The sequence below is a fragment of the Wolffia australiana genome, chromosome 5 (genome assembly GCF_029677425.1).
Source record: "Wolffia australiana isolate 7733 chromosome 5, ASM2967742v1".
Lineage (NCBI taxonomy): Eukaryota > Viridiplantae > Streptophyta > Magnoliopsida > Alismatales > Araceae > Wolffia > Wolffia australiana.
In genome coordinates this window covers 14014338-14032983 of record NC_135839.1, presented here as the reverse complement: position 1 = coordinate 14032983, position 18646 = coordinate 14014338, and the positions used below count along the sequence as shown (strand labels likewise).

General features: G+C 39.5%; 1 protein-coding gene across 2 annotated transcripts; it reads left to right on the top strand.

The window, feature by feature from the left end:
- The first annotated feature begins 991 nt into the window (after positions 1–991).
- MEE18 (maternal effect embryo arrest 18) lies at positions 992–17048 on the top strand. 2 transcript variants are annotated; one of them, XM_078575471.1, is made up of 13 exons: positions 992–1305; positions 1643–1759; positions 1859–1995; positions 3703–3795; positions 5097–5140; positions 7124–7280; positions 7358–7429; positions 10989–11069; positions 12123–12224; positions 15833–15880; positions 16418–16543; positions 16619–16711; positions 16886–17048. In XM_078575471.1, exons 1-13 carry the CDS (start codon positions 1059–1061, stop codon positions 16985–16987), a joined length of 1419 nt encoding a protein of 472 aa, XP_078431597.1. In that variant the 5' UTR covers positions 992–1058; the 3' UTR covers positions 16988–17048. The 2 variants fall into 2 exon arrangements, with proteins under 2 accessions (XP_078431597.1, XP_078431596.1); XM_078575470.1 differs by having other exon boundaries at positions 16418–16711.
- The last annotated feature ends 1598 nt before the right edge of the window (positions 17049–18646 follow it).

Sequence of the window (18646 nt, the reverse complement as noted above, 5' to 3'; positions counted from 1 at the left end):
ATGTTGTCGCGGACCAGCCTGCATTGTTTACTTGTTTAAACACATTAAAAAATCATGCATTTTTTTTCGTCTAGGACGAGGGACGGGACATTTTTTATCTGACAGGACGAATCGGGCAAAGTCGGGGAGCAGACAAAATATTTTTTCATTGGATGAATCCTTGGACGGGATGAGTCGGACGCAGCTCAAATTTTTGGGACGTCAGACGAGAAGATCTTCATCCCGTTCCATCTCCCGTCCACATCCTAGACGATCTAGAACTATAGTTGTCGGTATAGTGCAGGGACGCAGATGGGACGGTTTTTTGGTTCTAGGACAAAAAAATCGTCCCGTTGGCGAGGTTGGACGAAAACCGGGATGACAATTCATCCCGAGATGAACGGAGGGGACGGTTTCGTCCACTCCGACGAAAAAATCGTTTCCTCCTGAGGTCTCAAACGAAAAAACCATCTTGTCTGCATTCCCGCACTGATTCCGGACATCTGAGGGGACAATCTTCATCCCATCCTGTCCATCGTCCACATCCTGGACAATCCAGAACTACAGTAGTGCAGGGATGTGGACGGGACGATTTTTTCGTCCCAAGATGATAAAATCGTCCCATCCGCGAGGTTGGACGAAAGCGAGACAGAAATTTGTCTCGAGTCGAGCGGACGGGATGGTTTTCGTCCACTCAGACGAAAAAACCGTCCCGTTGGGAGGTCTCAGAAGAAAAAACCATCCCGTGCGCGTCCCTGCACTGATTCCTGACGTCAGACAGGATGATCTTAGTCCCGTCCCGTCCATCGTCCACGTCGTGGATGATCCAGAACTATAACTTGTCGGCCCATTCGGACCGTCCCGTCCGTTCCAGTCCAACCCGTCCCGGTCAATCAATCTCGTCCCGGGTCCGTGGAATCCGTCACGGCCCGTCCGGCTTGTCTGAGACAGTCCGTCCCGTCCAATTTGTCTCGTCCTGTCTGTTTTCGTCCCTTTCCAATATGCAGTGGAGAATCTGCAGATGTCTGAGGCCGTCGTCGCCCGGAGAGTGAACTCGATCACTCCCTCGAAGAGCGTAAATGGCGGACGGTTGCGCGGGATTGGCGCTTCTGAGGACGCCTCCGCCTTCCTTGCCCGACGTTCCTCTTTCCACCAGTCGATTCGTCTCCTCGCCGATCTTTTCCACTGCTTTTTACTGCCATTCTCCGCATCTACGTCAACGGCGCCTCTCAACCATGGGTAGTGGCTGCAAAGAAGCCTTCCACGCCGTGCCCTCGCTCGACGAGCGAGGAGACAGGTCCGAGCCCTCGCTTCTCGTGTTCTCAGGTGAGCGCGATGTTTGAAAGATTTGTCGCTCATTTCTCCTTTCGGTTGAAAATTAGTTGTGTTCTTAATAATCTTTACTCGCTTCTTGAGTTTTTAAGATCTCTGTATTCAAAGTTTACTTTGGGTTCTTTGTTTTCTTTTTTACACCTTACTTGGGATTATTTGTTCTGCTCTTCAGAAATTTTACTCATTTCTTCAGGGTTTAAGATTTTTATTTTTACTTGAAGTTACTTGGGATTATTTGCTGTGTTGTTTGGAATTTTACGTCGCTGCTTGAGTCCATAAGATTTTATACTTATTTAAAGTGAATTGGGATAATTTGTTTAATGGTTTTTAGGTGGCACTGCGTTCAACGGTGTCTCTGAGGAGCTGAAGAAGGTAACGACTCGAGTTGCGCACGTTCTACCTGTTTCTGATGATGGGGGAAGCACAGCTGAGATAGTTAGTGTGCTTGGTATGTGAATATGTTTTTACCATACTGATGGAATTACGATTTAATGGATAAATATCTTTTATTTCTTAACACAAGGTAAATTTAATAGGTATTTTACAGGTGGACCAGCGGTTGGCGATATTCGATCCAGATGTCTGAGATTATCTGATGAGAGCACCTCTGAAGCTATTGCTGTCCGTAGGCTTCTTGGACACCGGTTACCGGTTGATCCTGTCATAGCCAAGAGAGAATGGTACCTAAAATCCTACCTGCTCCATTAAGCCAGTCTATGATAGGATATCTCAGATATTAGGTCCCAAGATTGGATTAGATGAAATGGAATATAATGGGAAGATTCAGACAACAAAACTAGAATCAATCAATGGAATATAACGGGCTCACTGATTAGATTGATCTCAGATTTGCCTATTCATTAATTGGTTATGTAGATTAATCCACATGGCCGAATAAACATGGGTCCACATGACCGATTAAGGACAAACATGGATTTGGTCGATTGAGGACTGCATTTGATTGTTCAGATCATCAATCCTCATGATCATCATATGAAAATGATCAATATCTGATCCCCAGAGGGTATCTTAACGGCCTAGGACTTGGGACTCTATCAGGCTAAGTTTTCTTTGCTCTAAGAGACTTATAGTTTTGCATTTCAGCTGTTCTTTGGCCCACCATTAACTGATATATTGTTCGTTTTGCAAGAGCTTTGTTCCAGGCCTTATAACTGGACCTAGGGAATTGTTCCACGAACACTGAGAAGAATGTTATACACATGCAGAAATAATATCCCCCTTGATAGGTTCCCTCTGAATGGTGCTATGCATCCTGTTGTCCACAGAAAAATTATTGATTGGAAGTGTTTTTTGATTTCATTGATTGGTCCCCACTGGATTTCTTATGTATCCTTGTGTTATTGGGGGGAGGGGTTATATTATATCTTTCCCTCTTTTATGCGATCAGAGACCATTTGTATCATCAATGGGGAACACAAGAGATGAACCAGTCAGAATGGATGTCGCCGAGAGGACGATAGAGAGGGAGAATAGGCAGAGAAGTCGTTTTCAAAGGGGGATGACAACTGATGGGGAGAGCGTCATGGTTTGAGGTGTTGTCTCCAAAAAGGGGTTTCTCATAAGAGTTCCAAACCCTGCCCTCCAGCAAGGAGGGCTTCATAATTTAGGAAGGGTATACAAGAGAAGCGAATAAGGGACTGAAATGACTCAAATGGCCCTTGTGGGCTTAAGATAGGAGAGGGATCATATCATTCTTTTGCCCATGAACTATTTATCCTCCTCACCTCACTTTTATTATATTCTCCCGTGTACTATTTCCTTTACTGTGATTTCTTCCGCTGTATGAAATGTTTTACCTCTCTTGCCATGACTTGTGCATATTTTGTTCTAAATTTTCATCAACCAAGTTATTGAAGATGGCGGGAAAAAAATAATTATATTCAATGACGAGGGAGGATCAATTTGGACCTCCTTAGAGTTTTCTAGATCAGAGAAGAGAGAGAGGCGACATTGCAAAATTGAAGGCATTATTGATTGATTTACTTTCATCATTCAATTGCCACTTATACCAGATAGGGCCGTTTGGGTCACATTCTTTAATGATCCTATAATAAGTGCACCATTATTTGGATTTATGTATAATATTTTTAAGTTATACCACAATAAGATAAATATAGCTATTTGAACTATGATGACGAGCTTCAAATACTGTAAGTTACTTCCATAATCCTTATTAACTTAGTCTTTCCGTTTATCGTTTCTTTCCGTTTCTCTTAATTCGTCAGGCCTGGTTGATTTTTTTTCTAATATCTTTGCATCTCATTGCCCTTATTTCAACAAATGCTGTCATAACTAGTGAGAGTTAAAATATTTTGAATATTACACTGAGTGAAGCACAAACTTACGCTGAGTTGCATTTTGGGCAGGTACGAAATTGTGGAAGGCCTTCATTTCCTTTGGACCGATGTATCAGAACCTTACAGGGAAACAATTCGTGCCTTTCTGGTTTATTTTCAAAACGAGGTATCCCTTATTTCTCCTAATTGGTTTTACGCTTTCGAAACTTATTGAAAGCGCTGCTTAATGTTTTTTCCCCTTCATGTTGTTCTTGTTATTTTTTGTGGAGGTATCATTTTCTATTGTATTGTCTTCAGAACGATTACAAAAACTAGTCGCAGGTGAAGAATAGAGATGTGGGGTGGCCTTGATCTGGTTGAGATTTATTAAAGCTGGTATTTTGAACGATAGTAACCTGAAGTAAAGCCAGTTCAGATTTTTAGGTATGAAGTTCAGATTTTGTTATGTTTAGGTATATCCGTAACGATAGTAGCATGAAGTTCAGATTTTGTGATGTTTAGGTATATCCGTGTCAGTACAAATTAAATATGTTGTTGAGCGGGTTACAAGATGGTTGGATGTGGACAGGCATATCCTTCTCTGTTCGAGCGGATCAGACACAAGCAAATATAGAAATCAATGACCATCCCTGGATGGCTAGTCATATGGAAACAAAAGATCTCTCTAAAAGTTGGTTGTTAGGTTTGTTGGTTCTTGGATGACGACTGGTAATATGTTGCCTCAAGAAAAAATGATCTACCGGATGTTACAGCAGAGCGTGCTATGTGCAAAGGTGGGGAAGATGATTGCTCCCATCTCATTGTTGAATGCCCATTCGCCTGGCAGTTTGGGCTCGCCAGTCAACTGCAGGGGTGGATATCTTCTCATAGGAGGCCTGCTGGGACTCTCTTGGGATTCGGCGGTTTCCAGGGGCCAGGAAGAGAGGGGATGGCTCTTTGCAGTGCAGCAGGTAATGTGGCTGGATCGCAACAAGGTTATTTTCAAAGGAAAGGAGGCATTGCTGGAAGGCTCATACAAGATGTGGCTAGTCTTGTCTCATTTTGGTACAGAGAGTTGAGAAGGGGAGCATTGAGACCCCTCAGGTCAAGTGTTCATTTAGCTGTTTAATACATCAATCATATCGGGAGGATCACCAATCGCTGATGACCTGCTTCTCACTATTAAAATAAAAAATATTTTGTTATGTTATTATTTGCCACTAATGGACGGTTTTGCAATATTTTCCACATAACATTGGTGTTTTTATGTAGATTTCCATTTTCTATTTCTTCCTGATTTCATAGGTGTCCCTTTAAATGCTTCTTATTAAAGAATTTGGCCAAACCTATGTGAAGTCCTTTTTTGTATCACTGCTTTGTGATGAAAATTTGTTTCCTCCGTGTTATTCTGACAGAGTATTGACATTGTCAGAATTCGAGCAATTATCGGATCTGCAGATGTTATTCTAACATTTTCTGTTTCTGCAGCTACTACGTCGTGCTGGTGGAAGTTTCTGTTTCAGTAATGGCAGGTATTTCTCTTAGTATTTATTTAATGGATCCTTTAGTGTATCTAGTTAATGATGATATCAAAATATCTTGCAGACTTTTACCAGAGGAATTCTTGGGCAAAATTTTCTGAGTCCAGTACATCAGCTGCTTATATATTGTATCGTCTATTAAATATCCTCTTTATATAGGAATATTCAAGATGCCTCTTGTTCATGTTTTCATATACTCCTGATAACCATCACCAATGATGCTTGAAAGCAGAATGAGACATCCTGATAAAAACTCCAATGTCTGGTAGACTCAAGCGGAGCGATGACTGCCCAAATTTCATATCCACTCGGTAAATGACCTCAGCTGCCTCAGCCACAGGCCCTCCAGTTCCCTAACCTGCATGCCCTTCAGCTCCCAATATCCTTGGCACTCTCGTCCTCAGAAGTCTCCTTTCCCAGACTGCTGCCCTTTCACTGGTGTCTTAACCCACATCATCCCATATGCATCTCAGATCTGTTACTGGGCGGCTCAACGATGGATCAATTCGGGCATAGCCTCCCTGGGCCACCTGTAGACTTGCAGGTGCTCAGCTCCCTTCCCGCCAGGATCTTTTGTGCTCTCGCTCTGAAGCCTCCTTTCCTGGCATTCTGAGATTGCACCCATGAACTAACCCACGTCATCCTATGTGCATCTTGGATCCATTACTGGGCTGCTTAGTGATGGATCAACCTGGGTCATAGTCTCCCTGGGATGCCTGCTATAGACTCCCTGTGGAAGCCTATCAACTCTTACCCTTTGCCATCACCATGGTGTTCCTCCTTGCCAATAATTACATCCCACACTGTCTGTACTTGAGGAAGACAGAACCTCCTTCCAGTGCCTATCTGCTAGGTATTTCCTATTCATTTATGGTCCGGCCAGATGACTTGTCGTTTTGTCCAGAAGTGGGTCACAGTCAGTTAGCATATCTCACTCCCACTCAGCCAGATACTGCTTAAAATATGGGGCTTCTGATCAACTATTTACACAGACATCTCAAGGACACCATTGATCTGGGGTTTGAATTAAAATGTCATGGTGGTCTACACTTGGAGGTTTCTTACTGATGCCGGCTCTCAAAGGCTTGCCAATTCATCACTGGGAATTCTTGGAGGGCTCATTTGAGTGCAGAAACAGAATTTCTTGCTCTTCTTATGGTATCTGTGACGCATTGTGGATTAAGATTATCTTACCTTCTGGTTTCTCTCTCCAATACCCTATCTCTTTCTCTCTCTCTTTCTTCTTTCTCTTTAGCTTCCCTGATAGGATCCCAGATTGTGTCAGCGGCTTGTCAGAATCTTTCTGTGTGATGCTGTGTTCATCTTGAATGGAATCGATTTGGACTTGCTCATTATGGGTTAAATGGTGCTCTGCAAGACTGCCACCGCTTTATAAAACTGAACCTGATGATAAAAACACTTTTTGATGTCAAACTATTTTGGATACCATAATATGGCATGCAAAATACTGTTTCAGGATGTCACATAATTTTGAAAACGTCTTCTTAAATTTGATCTATAATACTAACTACTCATTCGCTTCTGATATCCAAGATTTTTAAAAAACAAGACAATGATCCTTCTCCCGTTTTATTTTTTAAAAATAATTGTAAATACTACGGTGGGTTAATGTTTTCAGTCAAAAATGCTTGGCGCAAATTATCAGGTAGTCAGGCCTTTTAATGTGAAACCTTTCACTCAGAATAAATAATGGTCTTTTTCTTGTGCAGATTCTGGCCTTTTTTAAAAAAAAAAAAATCTAGGCCTCGACTTGAGTGGTATTAGGAAGCCGTTAGGCTTTAGTGTTCCCGAAGCTCCTATCTTTATTTCAGACAGCAGAAGGTTTCAGCCTATTTCAATTCTACAAACTAATGAGAAAATGCATTTCTTACTTTCTCACCACATTATGGATTGTTTTTATTTAATTATTGTCTGACACTTTTTGACGATTCAAGAGAACTTATTCATTTGCAGTATTGGCAATTTCTTCTTTGCTGGAGCTCGGATATTCTTCCAGTCTTTGGATGCCGCTATATTTCTTTTTTCGCGTGTTTCAGATATTCCAACAGAAAGTCTTGTCCTTCCTGTTGTCTCCACTAATGACAGGCTTACTTTGGGATGTGAATTATGGGTATATCTGGTTCCTTCCTTTTTCATTTCCTGCAATGTTTTTTTGCATATATTGATGTTTGCTTTGTGTGGTACCAGGATGGATCTCTCATACGTGGGCAGAATGAAATATCACACCCAACTAATGGATTGCTGGAACCAATATATAAGGCATGTGAAACCAAGAAAACTGAAAAGACATGAAGATTTAGTTTATTTTCTTGATTGTTCAAAAATTATTATATTGAAAACATCTTCAATTCATGTTGAACGATGAAATCATTTCTGAATACCTGCTAGATTAGTTTTTCTTCTTATTGTATTTGCAGTGGGTGTTAAAGCATAGTGGAATACTGATACTTTTTTTTTTTGGGTTGACCACTGATACACAGTATCAAGAATTGGAATCAATATCACTGTATTCTCCACCGCAGTGGTTAGTCAACAATGTTTATAAAGAAGATAATAGATCTTGGAGTTGATCCAGACGACTCCTCTTCTCCAGGAGCTCCTTCTTGATCAGGCGGTCCTCCTTACCCAAGATGGACTCCTCCTCTCCAAGCCAGGGCAGCCGCGCCACGCCCGCAGCTCCACTTTCCTCCCTCTGAGGAAATGAATTCAAGACCCAGAAAAACAATGCCCGTACCTGGGAGACCCTTCCCTTATTTATAATACTCTGCGGGGAGTTCCCGCCCAATTCACTTCATCTGGTCAAACGACCGTTGACCAGATCTGGTCCTCCTTCTACGATAAGTCTTGGAAAAGCGTCTATCAACCACCGTGTTGGGGTGGGCTTCCCTCTTTTAATTTTCAAAAAAGAAATATTGATATGTTCTTTTCTAAGATGTATCGCTGTTGCACCATAAGAGGGACCGATGAGTGAGCCACGTGCTGGATCTCACACATGGGGGCTTAACCTACAGAGACCTCATAAACAACCAGCATTAGGAGCAAGACGGGAATCTGTTTGTGAGACGGCAGGTGCTGCTGAAGGCTGGAGTGGGAGAGACCTGTGACCAGAGAAGGGAGAAGGATCATCTAGTCCGTTTCATCTGTTTCCCTTTCCAAATCTTCTTTTTTTCCCCTGACTCTGGCCTCGACATTCAAGTTTCTCTTGATCCGTCTACTCTGTGGGCTCTTGATTGATAGATTTCAGATTTTGACGAAGTTTTGAGATAATGATACCTATGGGTATCAACTGGTATCAGGGCAGATCGAATCCTCACGGTCACACTGTGGATAGGTGTTCAACAAGTTTTTTCAAACGACTTTGAGAGAAATCTGTAACAGCAGGCCTACTTGACAGGAATCTTAGAGAAAATCAATTCTCGGAATTGATCCATCTCATCTTGAGCTTCAGACATCAGAAATGATATTTCTGAACTGATCATTAGATCTGCAAACTGTGCTCCAGCAAGTCGGAGATTATTTCATACAGCTCAATTTTCCCACACATGGAGGAATCTAACGACGAAGGGAAAGAAGTCCTCCAATATCAGTCATCTACAGCAGTTCTCTCGAGCATTCTACTGCAACTTTAGGCGATGAATTCGAAATTGGAATTCTCACCGGCAACTTCTTCTATATCGACTAATCAACCCAATAGGAGGTATGCACACATACTTGTCAACCAAGGAGTAGCTACAGAGGGCAAATCAGAATTCAGCAAGGAAGATCTAATATATTTTCATGGAACCAATGCGCAAATCTGACTGAATTTTAAGGTACACCGACTACCAGATTCTGAAAAGCTTCATTTAGTTTCTCTTCATATGGAGGGCCCTGCTCAGAGCTGGTTTATCAACACGGAGGAGAAATTTGGATTCAGTCATTGGTTAGTCTCCAGACAACATTTTGAACACAGATATAAACTCTCCTTTAAGCAATTATGTGAACAATTTATGAATCTCCAACAAATTGGTTCTGTCTTGGATAATAGATCAGAGTTTGAAGACGTAGCTGCATTCCTATCTCATCTTCCCACAGACATACCTGAGACTGCTTATCTCAGGGGACTAAAGCCCAACATCTGAGCTGAATTGAACAATTATAGTTCGTATGGAATTCAAAATAACATGGATTATTCTACAAAGGTAGAGAGTAACCTCCAGGTTTTGGATAATCGACCGGCAGGAGGTTTGTAACAAGTACTAATCATTCCCAGAGTTATATTCGAAGGTCAACTCCTCTCAACATGCAGGGTGGAGGACACATGAGTGCAGATCAAAAAAGTCAAACAGACAGTGCAAATTGACATGGAGGAACAGTCATCTGTAATGAAATTAACATTCCAGGGCATAAATGACAGAAAAGGATGAGCTCCCACCTTTCTCCTGCCGCGGGTTATTTATAGGCTCTCTGTAGCTGAGCTCCCATGTGTGAGATCCTGCCTGTGGCCCATTTACTGGACCCTTATTGGCACGACGACGATACATCTTAGGAAAGAACTTATCAAATATATATACTACAGTACTAAAATGACAGAAAATTTGGTAACTTATCAGGCAATGATTTTAGCACTTCATTGGAGAGTCTGTCTTGTTGAAGAAAAGTATATTGTGCCTCATTTGAAAAGTTAGGGACTATTTATTTGCTTTCTGTTGTAACATTGATGTGCAAGGTTTATTATCATCTGTAAGTCTGACGTGGGAACTGATACGGAACTCGGAACTCCCAGGTCTGATCAAGAAAAAGAAATGAAGTGCAATCAAAATGTGATAAATATCACATTCTGCTGTTTCAAGAATGCGTGTGCACAATTCTCAGAACCGACCAGAAGAAATGACAAGAGGGGAGATAGAGAAGATTGAGTAGAAGACGTGACCGGATCAGTACTGCCGCCAGGGGATCGGCCAGATTGGCATCTTCCCATCTGCCTAGATGAGAAGATCTCCCTTCCCAGAGTGCTCCCCGCCCTAAACTTCCCTGTTCAAACTCAAGGAAAACAAAATTGTTCCCCTCTGCAGGAAAGCCACTCGTACTTAGACCTGATCATCCAAGAATGCCCTTTCTTTTAGTAATATCCCGCACATGCCTCCTTGCAAGCAAGCTGTCTCTTATATTTAAGGGGTAGACCTGTATCATGAATTTTCTAATGAAATGCCCATTATGTGATGAGTCATCATATATGTCCAGTTGTATGATCCCTATTCAGATTCCATGTTACGTAACAAACGGGCCGAACAGTCCAGTGACTGGGGAGGGATGACTGATAGTTGGCCGCATCCTCTGACTTCTTCCCAGAGGGAGTCAACCTTTGAACTCCTCTGCAAAGGGTTCAGGATCGAGTAGCTCATATGTGGCCTGATGGGCCATACTGACCTTCTAGAAGTTTTCTACTTATAGCTTTTCTTTATTTCCCACTCCATGCATCAGTTATCTAGTGATCAAATCTAATGCCAACCAAATTGGTTGGCCTTGAAATAAGCAGAACTGGTGTATTTATTGAAACAAAACACAAAACTTGTGTGTATTTTTTACAGTTTCCTGGTATTTTACATTATTTGAATGTTTCACCATGGCTAATATCTGTGGCGATGCCTATTTTAAAAAAATATATTCTAGCGGTTGTCCTTGTTTCCATCTTTCTTGTTCACGCCTCCTGTATACCCATCTTTCTGGTAGTTCGCAGTTTGTAAAATTTTGGAACCCGTTGTTTATATGACATTTATTGACTCATGATCGCAATTGTTGACGTTTCAAACTCATCGAGGTTTTTCACGACTTTTAGGAATCATCAACCACAGCACTACCATCAAGAGTAAAGCGAGTCTTTTACATGTCTAGCGAAGGCAGCGACCTACTGCATGAGGTTAATCAGACTTTTTTCTTTCTTTTTCACTCGAGCTGTCTTCTTGGCACATTTTAAGCGCTTGGTTATGTAATGTCTAGAATTGTCTACTTTTCATATTCTCTTGAAATTCCAGCAACTTTAGGCTCAATGACCTGTTGAAATTAGCTATTTACAACGAATTTAGAAGATCTGTAGACATCCTGCTGAAACCTTAGAAATGATCTGGAGACTCTCTGTTGAGGAAGGCATATTAAATGAAGAATAGTGCCTTTGTGCAGATATGTGTTAGAGTCCTGATGAGATAATCGATTCTTGAAACTGTAGGGTTATAAATACCCCTTGTAAGGTCATTAGAAGCACTTTTGATGAATGATTACCCTGTGGTTTCTTGGCACGAGTTGCTGTTTCCGGCTTTCATGAGGGCAAGGACTCCCGATTTGGAGGTTCTTGAGAGTTTGTTCACCTATCGCTCTCTCTTCTTCTGTCTTGCCTCTTCCATCTCTCCTATTTTCCTCTCTATCCCTCGTCTCGTTTCTTGATTTTGTTAGATCTCCATGGGGATCATAACAATATCGAGAAAAATTCTTTCATCTTGCCTGTCAAGAAAAAAACTGTAGTTTAACATGGAACTGTAGTTTAAGCTTTTTCTCAAGGGGAAAGGCCTCTACAGACGGGCTCACCCATGAGATCGAACTCATAGCATCATGGTTTTCCTCGTGACAGGGATGGAGAGGGAAGAGGAAAATGTATACATGTAATAGAACCCTAGGGCTCGAACCATGTACTTATCAGGTGGTTACCGATTTGTTCGGGTGACCGCCTCATATGTTTTCAAAAAGAAAAAGATTAAACTGTTTAGTCGATAAATTGAAGTGTCTTTCTAGTTCTCATATAAGCAATATCAAAGAAGCATCATCCTCCAAGATTAAGTTAAATACATCTTATAACAGTTCAAATAGTACAGTGGCAGTCTTTGTTTTATTCTTATCTGGTGATCATTATTCCCTATGTAATGTGCGATACTTCTTTTTTCTCTTTTTGAGATGCTGAAGTGCTGACTAAAGCTTATAGGTTTTTCCTGTAGTGAACCCAATTGTCCTTGAGCAGTTGAGAAAAGTTGATTCCATCGTGTATGCAATGGGTTCTCTTTTTACTTCCATCTGTCCATCACTGGTGAGTATCTTCTTTTAAATGTGGCTGTGCCTTTTATACTATCTGTTTACAATTTCTGACTTTTTTTGAGTTAGCTTGAGCCCTGATTTCTACCCATAGAATTGATGTCAGGGAAAGATATGAAGGGTCAGAGATCGGATTGGATAGATCGTTCTGCTCGGTCCCCAAAAGAATTAAATCAATCGCAGAACCCACTTCGTGAACTGATTGATTTGATCAGATTGGTCAGAAAGTCCTGATCTAGATTGGACCATCAGTCAGATCAAATCAAGACTGCTAATCGATGGTTGATTGTCCCATCAGCTGATTGGTCCAAATAGGCGCTGCCACATGGCAGTCCTGATTAATCTATCTCTACGTTGTCACCAGGCAGTCCTGATTAACCTACCTCCCTGTTTGCTGGCTACCACTTTATGCTGTGACTGCTTTTTTTGATGGAGCGGTCAGTGTTGTGGTCTTGCTCTGGCGCGCATCTTTTCTTTTGTTACAGTTTTTTTTCTTACAAACGTGATAAGTCCAACTTATTGATCTTGATCAATCGTTCCTTAATCAATCAATTTTTTGATTGATCAAAGATCTTTCTTTTTGTTATCATTTTTGTTCTTCAGTTCATGATTGATCGAACTCATTGATCTTGATCAATCATTTATTGATCAGTTAAATTTTTAATTAGTCAAGATCGCTAAGTCTAGAACGTTTTCTGAGAAAAAACTAATCATTATAATTATTGTCTGGAAATAATAATAATCAGTCCATACATCGCTGTTCGATACAAATCGATTGGGTGAAGAATTTGGCCGATCGCCGACCCCCTAACTGATACTCATTAAAGTGATGAGCCGTGGTCTACAGTGAAAAAGGATTAAAGGGTTGTCAATATTTGCTTACATTTTGCCTTCTGGGATGGCAATCAAAACTGTGACATGTAGATCTTAGTGGTGATAGAAGGATGTGGAATCATTTTTTACTCAAAGATCAGCATTATGGAGTTTTCAAAGAATAATCAGGATATATATAATCTGGGCACAAAAATTGCAATTTTTTTTGTTGGATTTGGAAATAATAATAATCAGTCCATACATCGCTGTTCGATACAAATCGATTGGGTGAAGAATTTGGCCGATCGCCGACCCCTAACTGATACTCATTAAAGTGATGAGCCGTGGTCTACAGTGAAAAAGGATTAAAGGGTTGTCAATATTTGCTTACATTTTGCCTTCTGGGATGGCAATCAAAACTGTGACATGTAGATCTTAGTGGTGATAGAAGGATGTGGAATCATTTTTTACTCAAAGATCAGCATTATGGAGTTTTCAAAGAATAATCAGGATATATATAATCTGGGCACGAAAATTGCAATTTTTTTTGTTGGATTTGGAAATAATAATAATCAGTCCATACATCGCTGTTCGATACAAATCGATTGGGTGAAGAATTTGGCCGATCACCAACCCCCTAACTGATACTCATTAAAGTGATGAGCCGTGGTCTACAGTGAAAAAGGATTAAAGGGTTGTCAATATTTGCTTACATTTTGCCTTCTGGGATGGCAATCAAAACTGTGACATGTAGATCTTAGTGGTGATAGAAGGATGTGGAATCATTTTTTACTCAAAGATCAGCATTATGGAGTTTTCAAAGAATAATCAGGATATATATAATCTGGGCACAAAAATTGCAATTTTTTTTGTTGGATTTGGAAATAATAATAATCAGTCCATACATCGCTGTTCGATACAAATCGATTGGGTGAAGAATTTGGCCGATCGCCGACCCCCTAACTGATACTCATTAAAGTGATGAGCCGTGGTCTACAGTGAAAAGGATTAAAGGGTTGTCAATATTTGCTTACATTTTGCCTTCTGGGATGGCAATCAAAACTGTGACATGTAGATCTTAGTGGTGATAGAAGGATGTGGAATCATTTTTTACTCAAAGATCAGCATTATGGAGTTTTCAAAGAATAATCAGGATATATATAATCTGGGCACAAAAATTGCAATTTTTTTTGTTGGATTTGGAAATAATAATAATCAGTCCATACATCGCTGTTCGATACAAATCGATTGGGTGAAGAATTTGGCCGATCGCCGACCCCCTAACTGATACTCATTAAAGTGATGAGCCGTGGTCTACAGTGAAAAAGGATTAAAGGGTTGTCAATATTTGCTTACATTTTGCCTTCTGGGATGGCAATCAAAACTGTGACATGTAGATCTTAGTGGTGATAGAAGGATGTGGAATCATTTTTTACTCAAAGATCAGCATTATGGAGTTTTCAAAGAATAATCAGGATATATATAATCTGGGCACAAAATTGCAATTTTTTTGTTGGATTTGGAAATAATAATAATCAGTCCATACATCGCTGTTCGATACAAATCGATTGGGTGAAGAATTTGGCGATCGCGACCCCTAACTGATACTCATTAAAGTGATGAGCCGTGGTCTACAGTGAAAAAGGATTAAAGGGTTGTCAATATTTGCTTACATTTTGCCTTCTGGGATGGCAATCAAAACTGTGACATGTAGATCTTAGTGGTGATAGAAGGATGTGGAATCATTTTTTACTCAAAGATCAGCATTATGGAGTTTTCAAAGAATAATCAGGATATATATAATCTGGGCACAAAAATTGCAATTTTTGTTGGATTTGGAAATAATAATAATCAGTCCATACATCGCTGTTCGATACAAATCGATTGGGTGAAGAATTTGGCGATCGTGACCCTAACTGATACTCATTAAAGTGATGAGCCGTGGTCTACAGTGAAAAATTAAAGGGTTGTCAATATTTGCTTACATTTTGCCTTCTGGGATGGCAATCAAAACTGTGACATGTAGATCTTAGTGGTGATAGAAGGATGTGGAATCATTTTTTACTCAAAGATCAGCATTATGGAGTTTTCAAAGAATAATCAGGATATATATAATCTGGGCACAAAAATTGCAATTTTTTTTGTTGGATTTGGAAATAATAATAATCAGTCCATACATCGCTGTTCGATACAAATCGATTGGGTGAAGAATTTGGCCGATCGCCGACCCCCTAACTGATACTCATTAAAGTGATGAGCCGTGGTCTACAGTGAAAAAGGATTAAAGGGTTGTCAATATTTGCTTACATTTTGCCTTCTGGGATGGCAATCAAAACTGTGACATGTAGATCTTAGTGGTGATAGAAGGATGTGGAATCATTTTTTACTCAAAGATCAGCATTATGGAGTTTTCAAAGAATAATCAGGATATATATAATCTGGGCACAAAAATTGCAATTTTTTTTGTTGGATTTGGCCATTGCTGCAGTTTGTGGTCCAGAAAATATCAGGTTTATTCTGTATACAACGAACAACTACCAAATTCTTATTTGAGAAAATTTGGTAATGATTTTCGTCTGTGCCTCCATTATGAAACCAAAATTTTCATTGTTTAAAAGTTACTGGTAAATAGTTCTGTTTATTCTCTTCTAAACCATGGATGCTGAAATTCTGATACTCTTCTCCTTGAGTCCCAGCTCTTTCTATTCATACTAGTCTTTCCATTCTTTTGTTTTTTTAGTTTCTCATGACATAGACTTCACAAATCAGTCACTCAAATGGAAATTTCAGGTCTTGCGAGGGATTGGTGAGACCATTTCTTCCCGATCAATTCCAAAGGTATTTGTATTTCCACAATGATTCGGAACTTTAATCAAATTACCTATTTTTCAAAGTTTTTTGCGAAGAACCAGTGTTCTCATTTGGAAAGGAGGGGAGATGCTGGCATTTCCAATTGGAGTGTGATCTGATCGTAATCCCCCAGGGTTCAGCAAATGGTGATTACGATCTGATCAGACCCGGAGTCCAATTGCATAAAATTGGTATTGCTGATAGATCCCCCGACCTTAGATGCTGGCAGTAAGATTGTCGCTCAGGTGAGAGAGGACTTGGCAGAATAGGCTTTTCTTGGAGAGAATGAGTGGCGGAATGGAGTTTGCTGGGAAGGAGTAACTGGTGGGATGAATGTCACCTAGAGAGAGGTAGGCTAACTACACTTCCAAGGGGAAACTAGTTGTACAATTTTTCTGCTGAGAAATGAAGTCTTATTTTTTTTGGTAGAGTTTTGAACTATGATCGTAATAAAATAGTTAAAATGTTTTCATCTGTTCTGAACCTGAAATTATGGTTTCAACTAGGATTTGATTATTTCTCCAGGTTCTCTTGCTAAATGGGTCTCACGACAGAGAAACTTCTGGCATGTCAGCATCTGATTTTGTTATGGCCATTACGAATGCTCTGAACAGAACTTATGGAGACTCCCGGAAAAGTTTAAACAAAGAGGTATATACCACTACCCTTGATCCAGGTACTCTTAAAATTTCATGCGATAATATTTTCTATCTACTTCATTCGCAGCCCTGTGAATATGTGAATGCTTTGATCGTGCCAAGAAGAGGTCAGGTGCCCGTTGATATTGAACAGTTGGCAGCCCAAGGAATTTTTCGCGTGGTATTAATGAATCTTATTATCTTCCCTTGTCTTTGATTATTGTATAAAATTTAATAATGCATTGCATTCATTCATTAATGATAAACTAAAGCATTTCTTTTTTGCAAAATCATGGTGCACGTCATCGAAGTTTTCTCTTTGTCCTTAACCAGTTTAGCCTTTGAATCCATGCAGGTCACTGTGGACTCTATTGGGGACCCGAAATTGGGAGTAGTGTTTGAACCAAAGAGCTTGGTTGAAGCCCTTATCAATTTAATCCGTGACCGAAAGTCCTGATTGATTTCAGATTTGTACCCTTCTTTTTTCATTCAGAGTGCTGAAAATTTATTTATCTCAACTGTCAATGGTCTGGCAAAGCCACTGGGAAGGGTAGAAGAGGGGAGATTCTTGGCCATTACTAAGTCCAATTTGTTATCCGGCTCTATCATATTTTAGGACTAGTGGTGTCCAAAAGTTAGCCCTCTCTTTTCTTCTGAAGTATGTTCCTATGATCAGAGTGAATCCTATGTCCCAAGGGAATCTTTGTCTGTTTTCAAACCACTTAGAAATTCACATTTTTGTATCAGTGAGCTGAAGGCAATCGACATTAGATTTAACTAATTTGTAAAATATTATTATCTTATTTGTTTAGGGAAATTACTGTGGATTATTAACTAACATAATAAAAAATATAAGAATAAATAAAAAAGGTTTAAACGGCTAAGATTAAAATGTTGGAACCATGAAAATGTGTAAGAGAATGGATTAATCTACTTTTCTAACAGATTATAATATAAATCATTACTTAAAATGATGCCAACTGGTATAAGTCAAGTACAAACTATGCCTCTAAGAACCTAATGAATCACAGTTAGAACTTGATTCAAGCGAAAGTTCCTCCTTTCAACGGTCACCAATTCATGTGAAATTGTATTCAGATGAATGATACATGCACGAGTAAATCTGACTACCAATTCAGAATAAGACAAGCTGAATCTCCCTTCTCGAGCTTCTGGGGGAATGTGGCTAGATAATCCAAGACCATGTAACTCACAACTGGCTTGACTCTACGTGGACTAAGACCAAGATTTCACTACTTCAAAAAATAGGTGTCCGTATTATCAGTATGTGGATTTAGAATAGTCAAATATTGAAATATTATACAAGGGGATTGTTTATATATTACTATAATCAGAAATTTTCAATTGAGAAAATTTATTTTGTTCTTCATTACATTTATATGCTTATCCGTCAAATTATTTGAATTATGGAATACACTGTAATTTTGTCTATAGTGAATGTCCACTATAGGCCCTAGGTTCTTTTTATTATGGTTCTAAACATCTTAGTATTGAACATCACTAAAACATTTTTTTCGTTGAGCCACTCAATTTAATATCTTACTCAATATGTTCTTCACACAGTATAGAACTTTTTTATCGCTCAATCCATTAAAATATCCGTAGTTTGAATGCAGTTTATGAAAGGCCTGTTGTCAAAATTTAAAGGACATCCAGGGTAACCTTTCAAACATAACCATGAACCCTATGATTTTTTCAACAATATAGGTTCACATGACTTAGGAATTTTATGAAATCAGAAAAATTGACACATAATATTCAAATTAATAATAAAATATTAATATAGATGTGTGGTGATCATACATCATGATATGTATGAGTGCATATTTAATACATATTTATTCATGAATTTTTAGAATGAAACCATATTTATGAAAAATATGATAAATATGACTTCACTCCATAAGGTTCAAGTGTGAAAATATTAGAAGATTCACCTCGCTTGACATGCCTGAAATCAAGTGCTCAATTTCTCATATTTTTCTTTCATCTTATTTAAATGCAAGAGATTATTTAGATGGAAAGAGAATTATGAAGTCAAAGTACAGAAAATGAGAATATCATACCCTGAACAAAACACAAAGAAGAAATCCCA

What these genes read in the sequence shown, in the direction of transcription:
- MEE18 (XM_078575470.1), top strand. Translation starts at nt 1,059, where the DNA reads ATGGCGGACGGTTGCGCGGGATTGGCGCTTCTGAGGACGCCTCCGCCT. An exon ending in CTCGCTTCTCGTGTTCTCAG is followed by an intron (nt 1,306 to 1,642) that starts GTGAGCGCGATG and finishes AATGGTTTTTAG; the next exon opens with GTGGCACTGCGTTCAACGGT. An exon ending in TAGCCAAGAGAGAATGGTAC is followed by an intron (nt 1,996 to 3,702) that starts CTAAAATCCTAC and finishes TTGGGCAGGTAC; the next exon opens with GAAATTGTGGAAGGCCTTCA.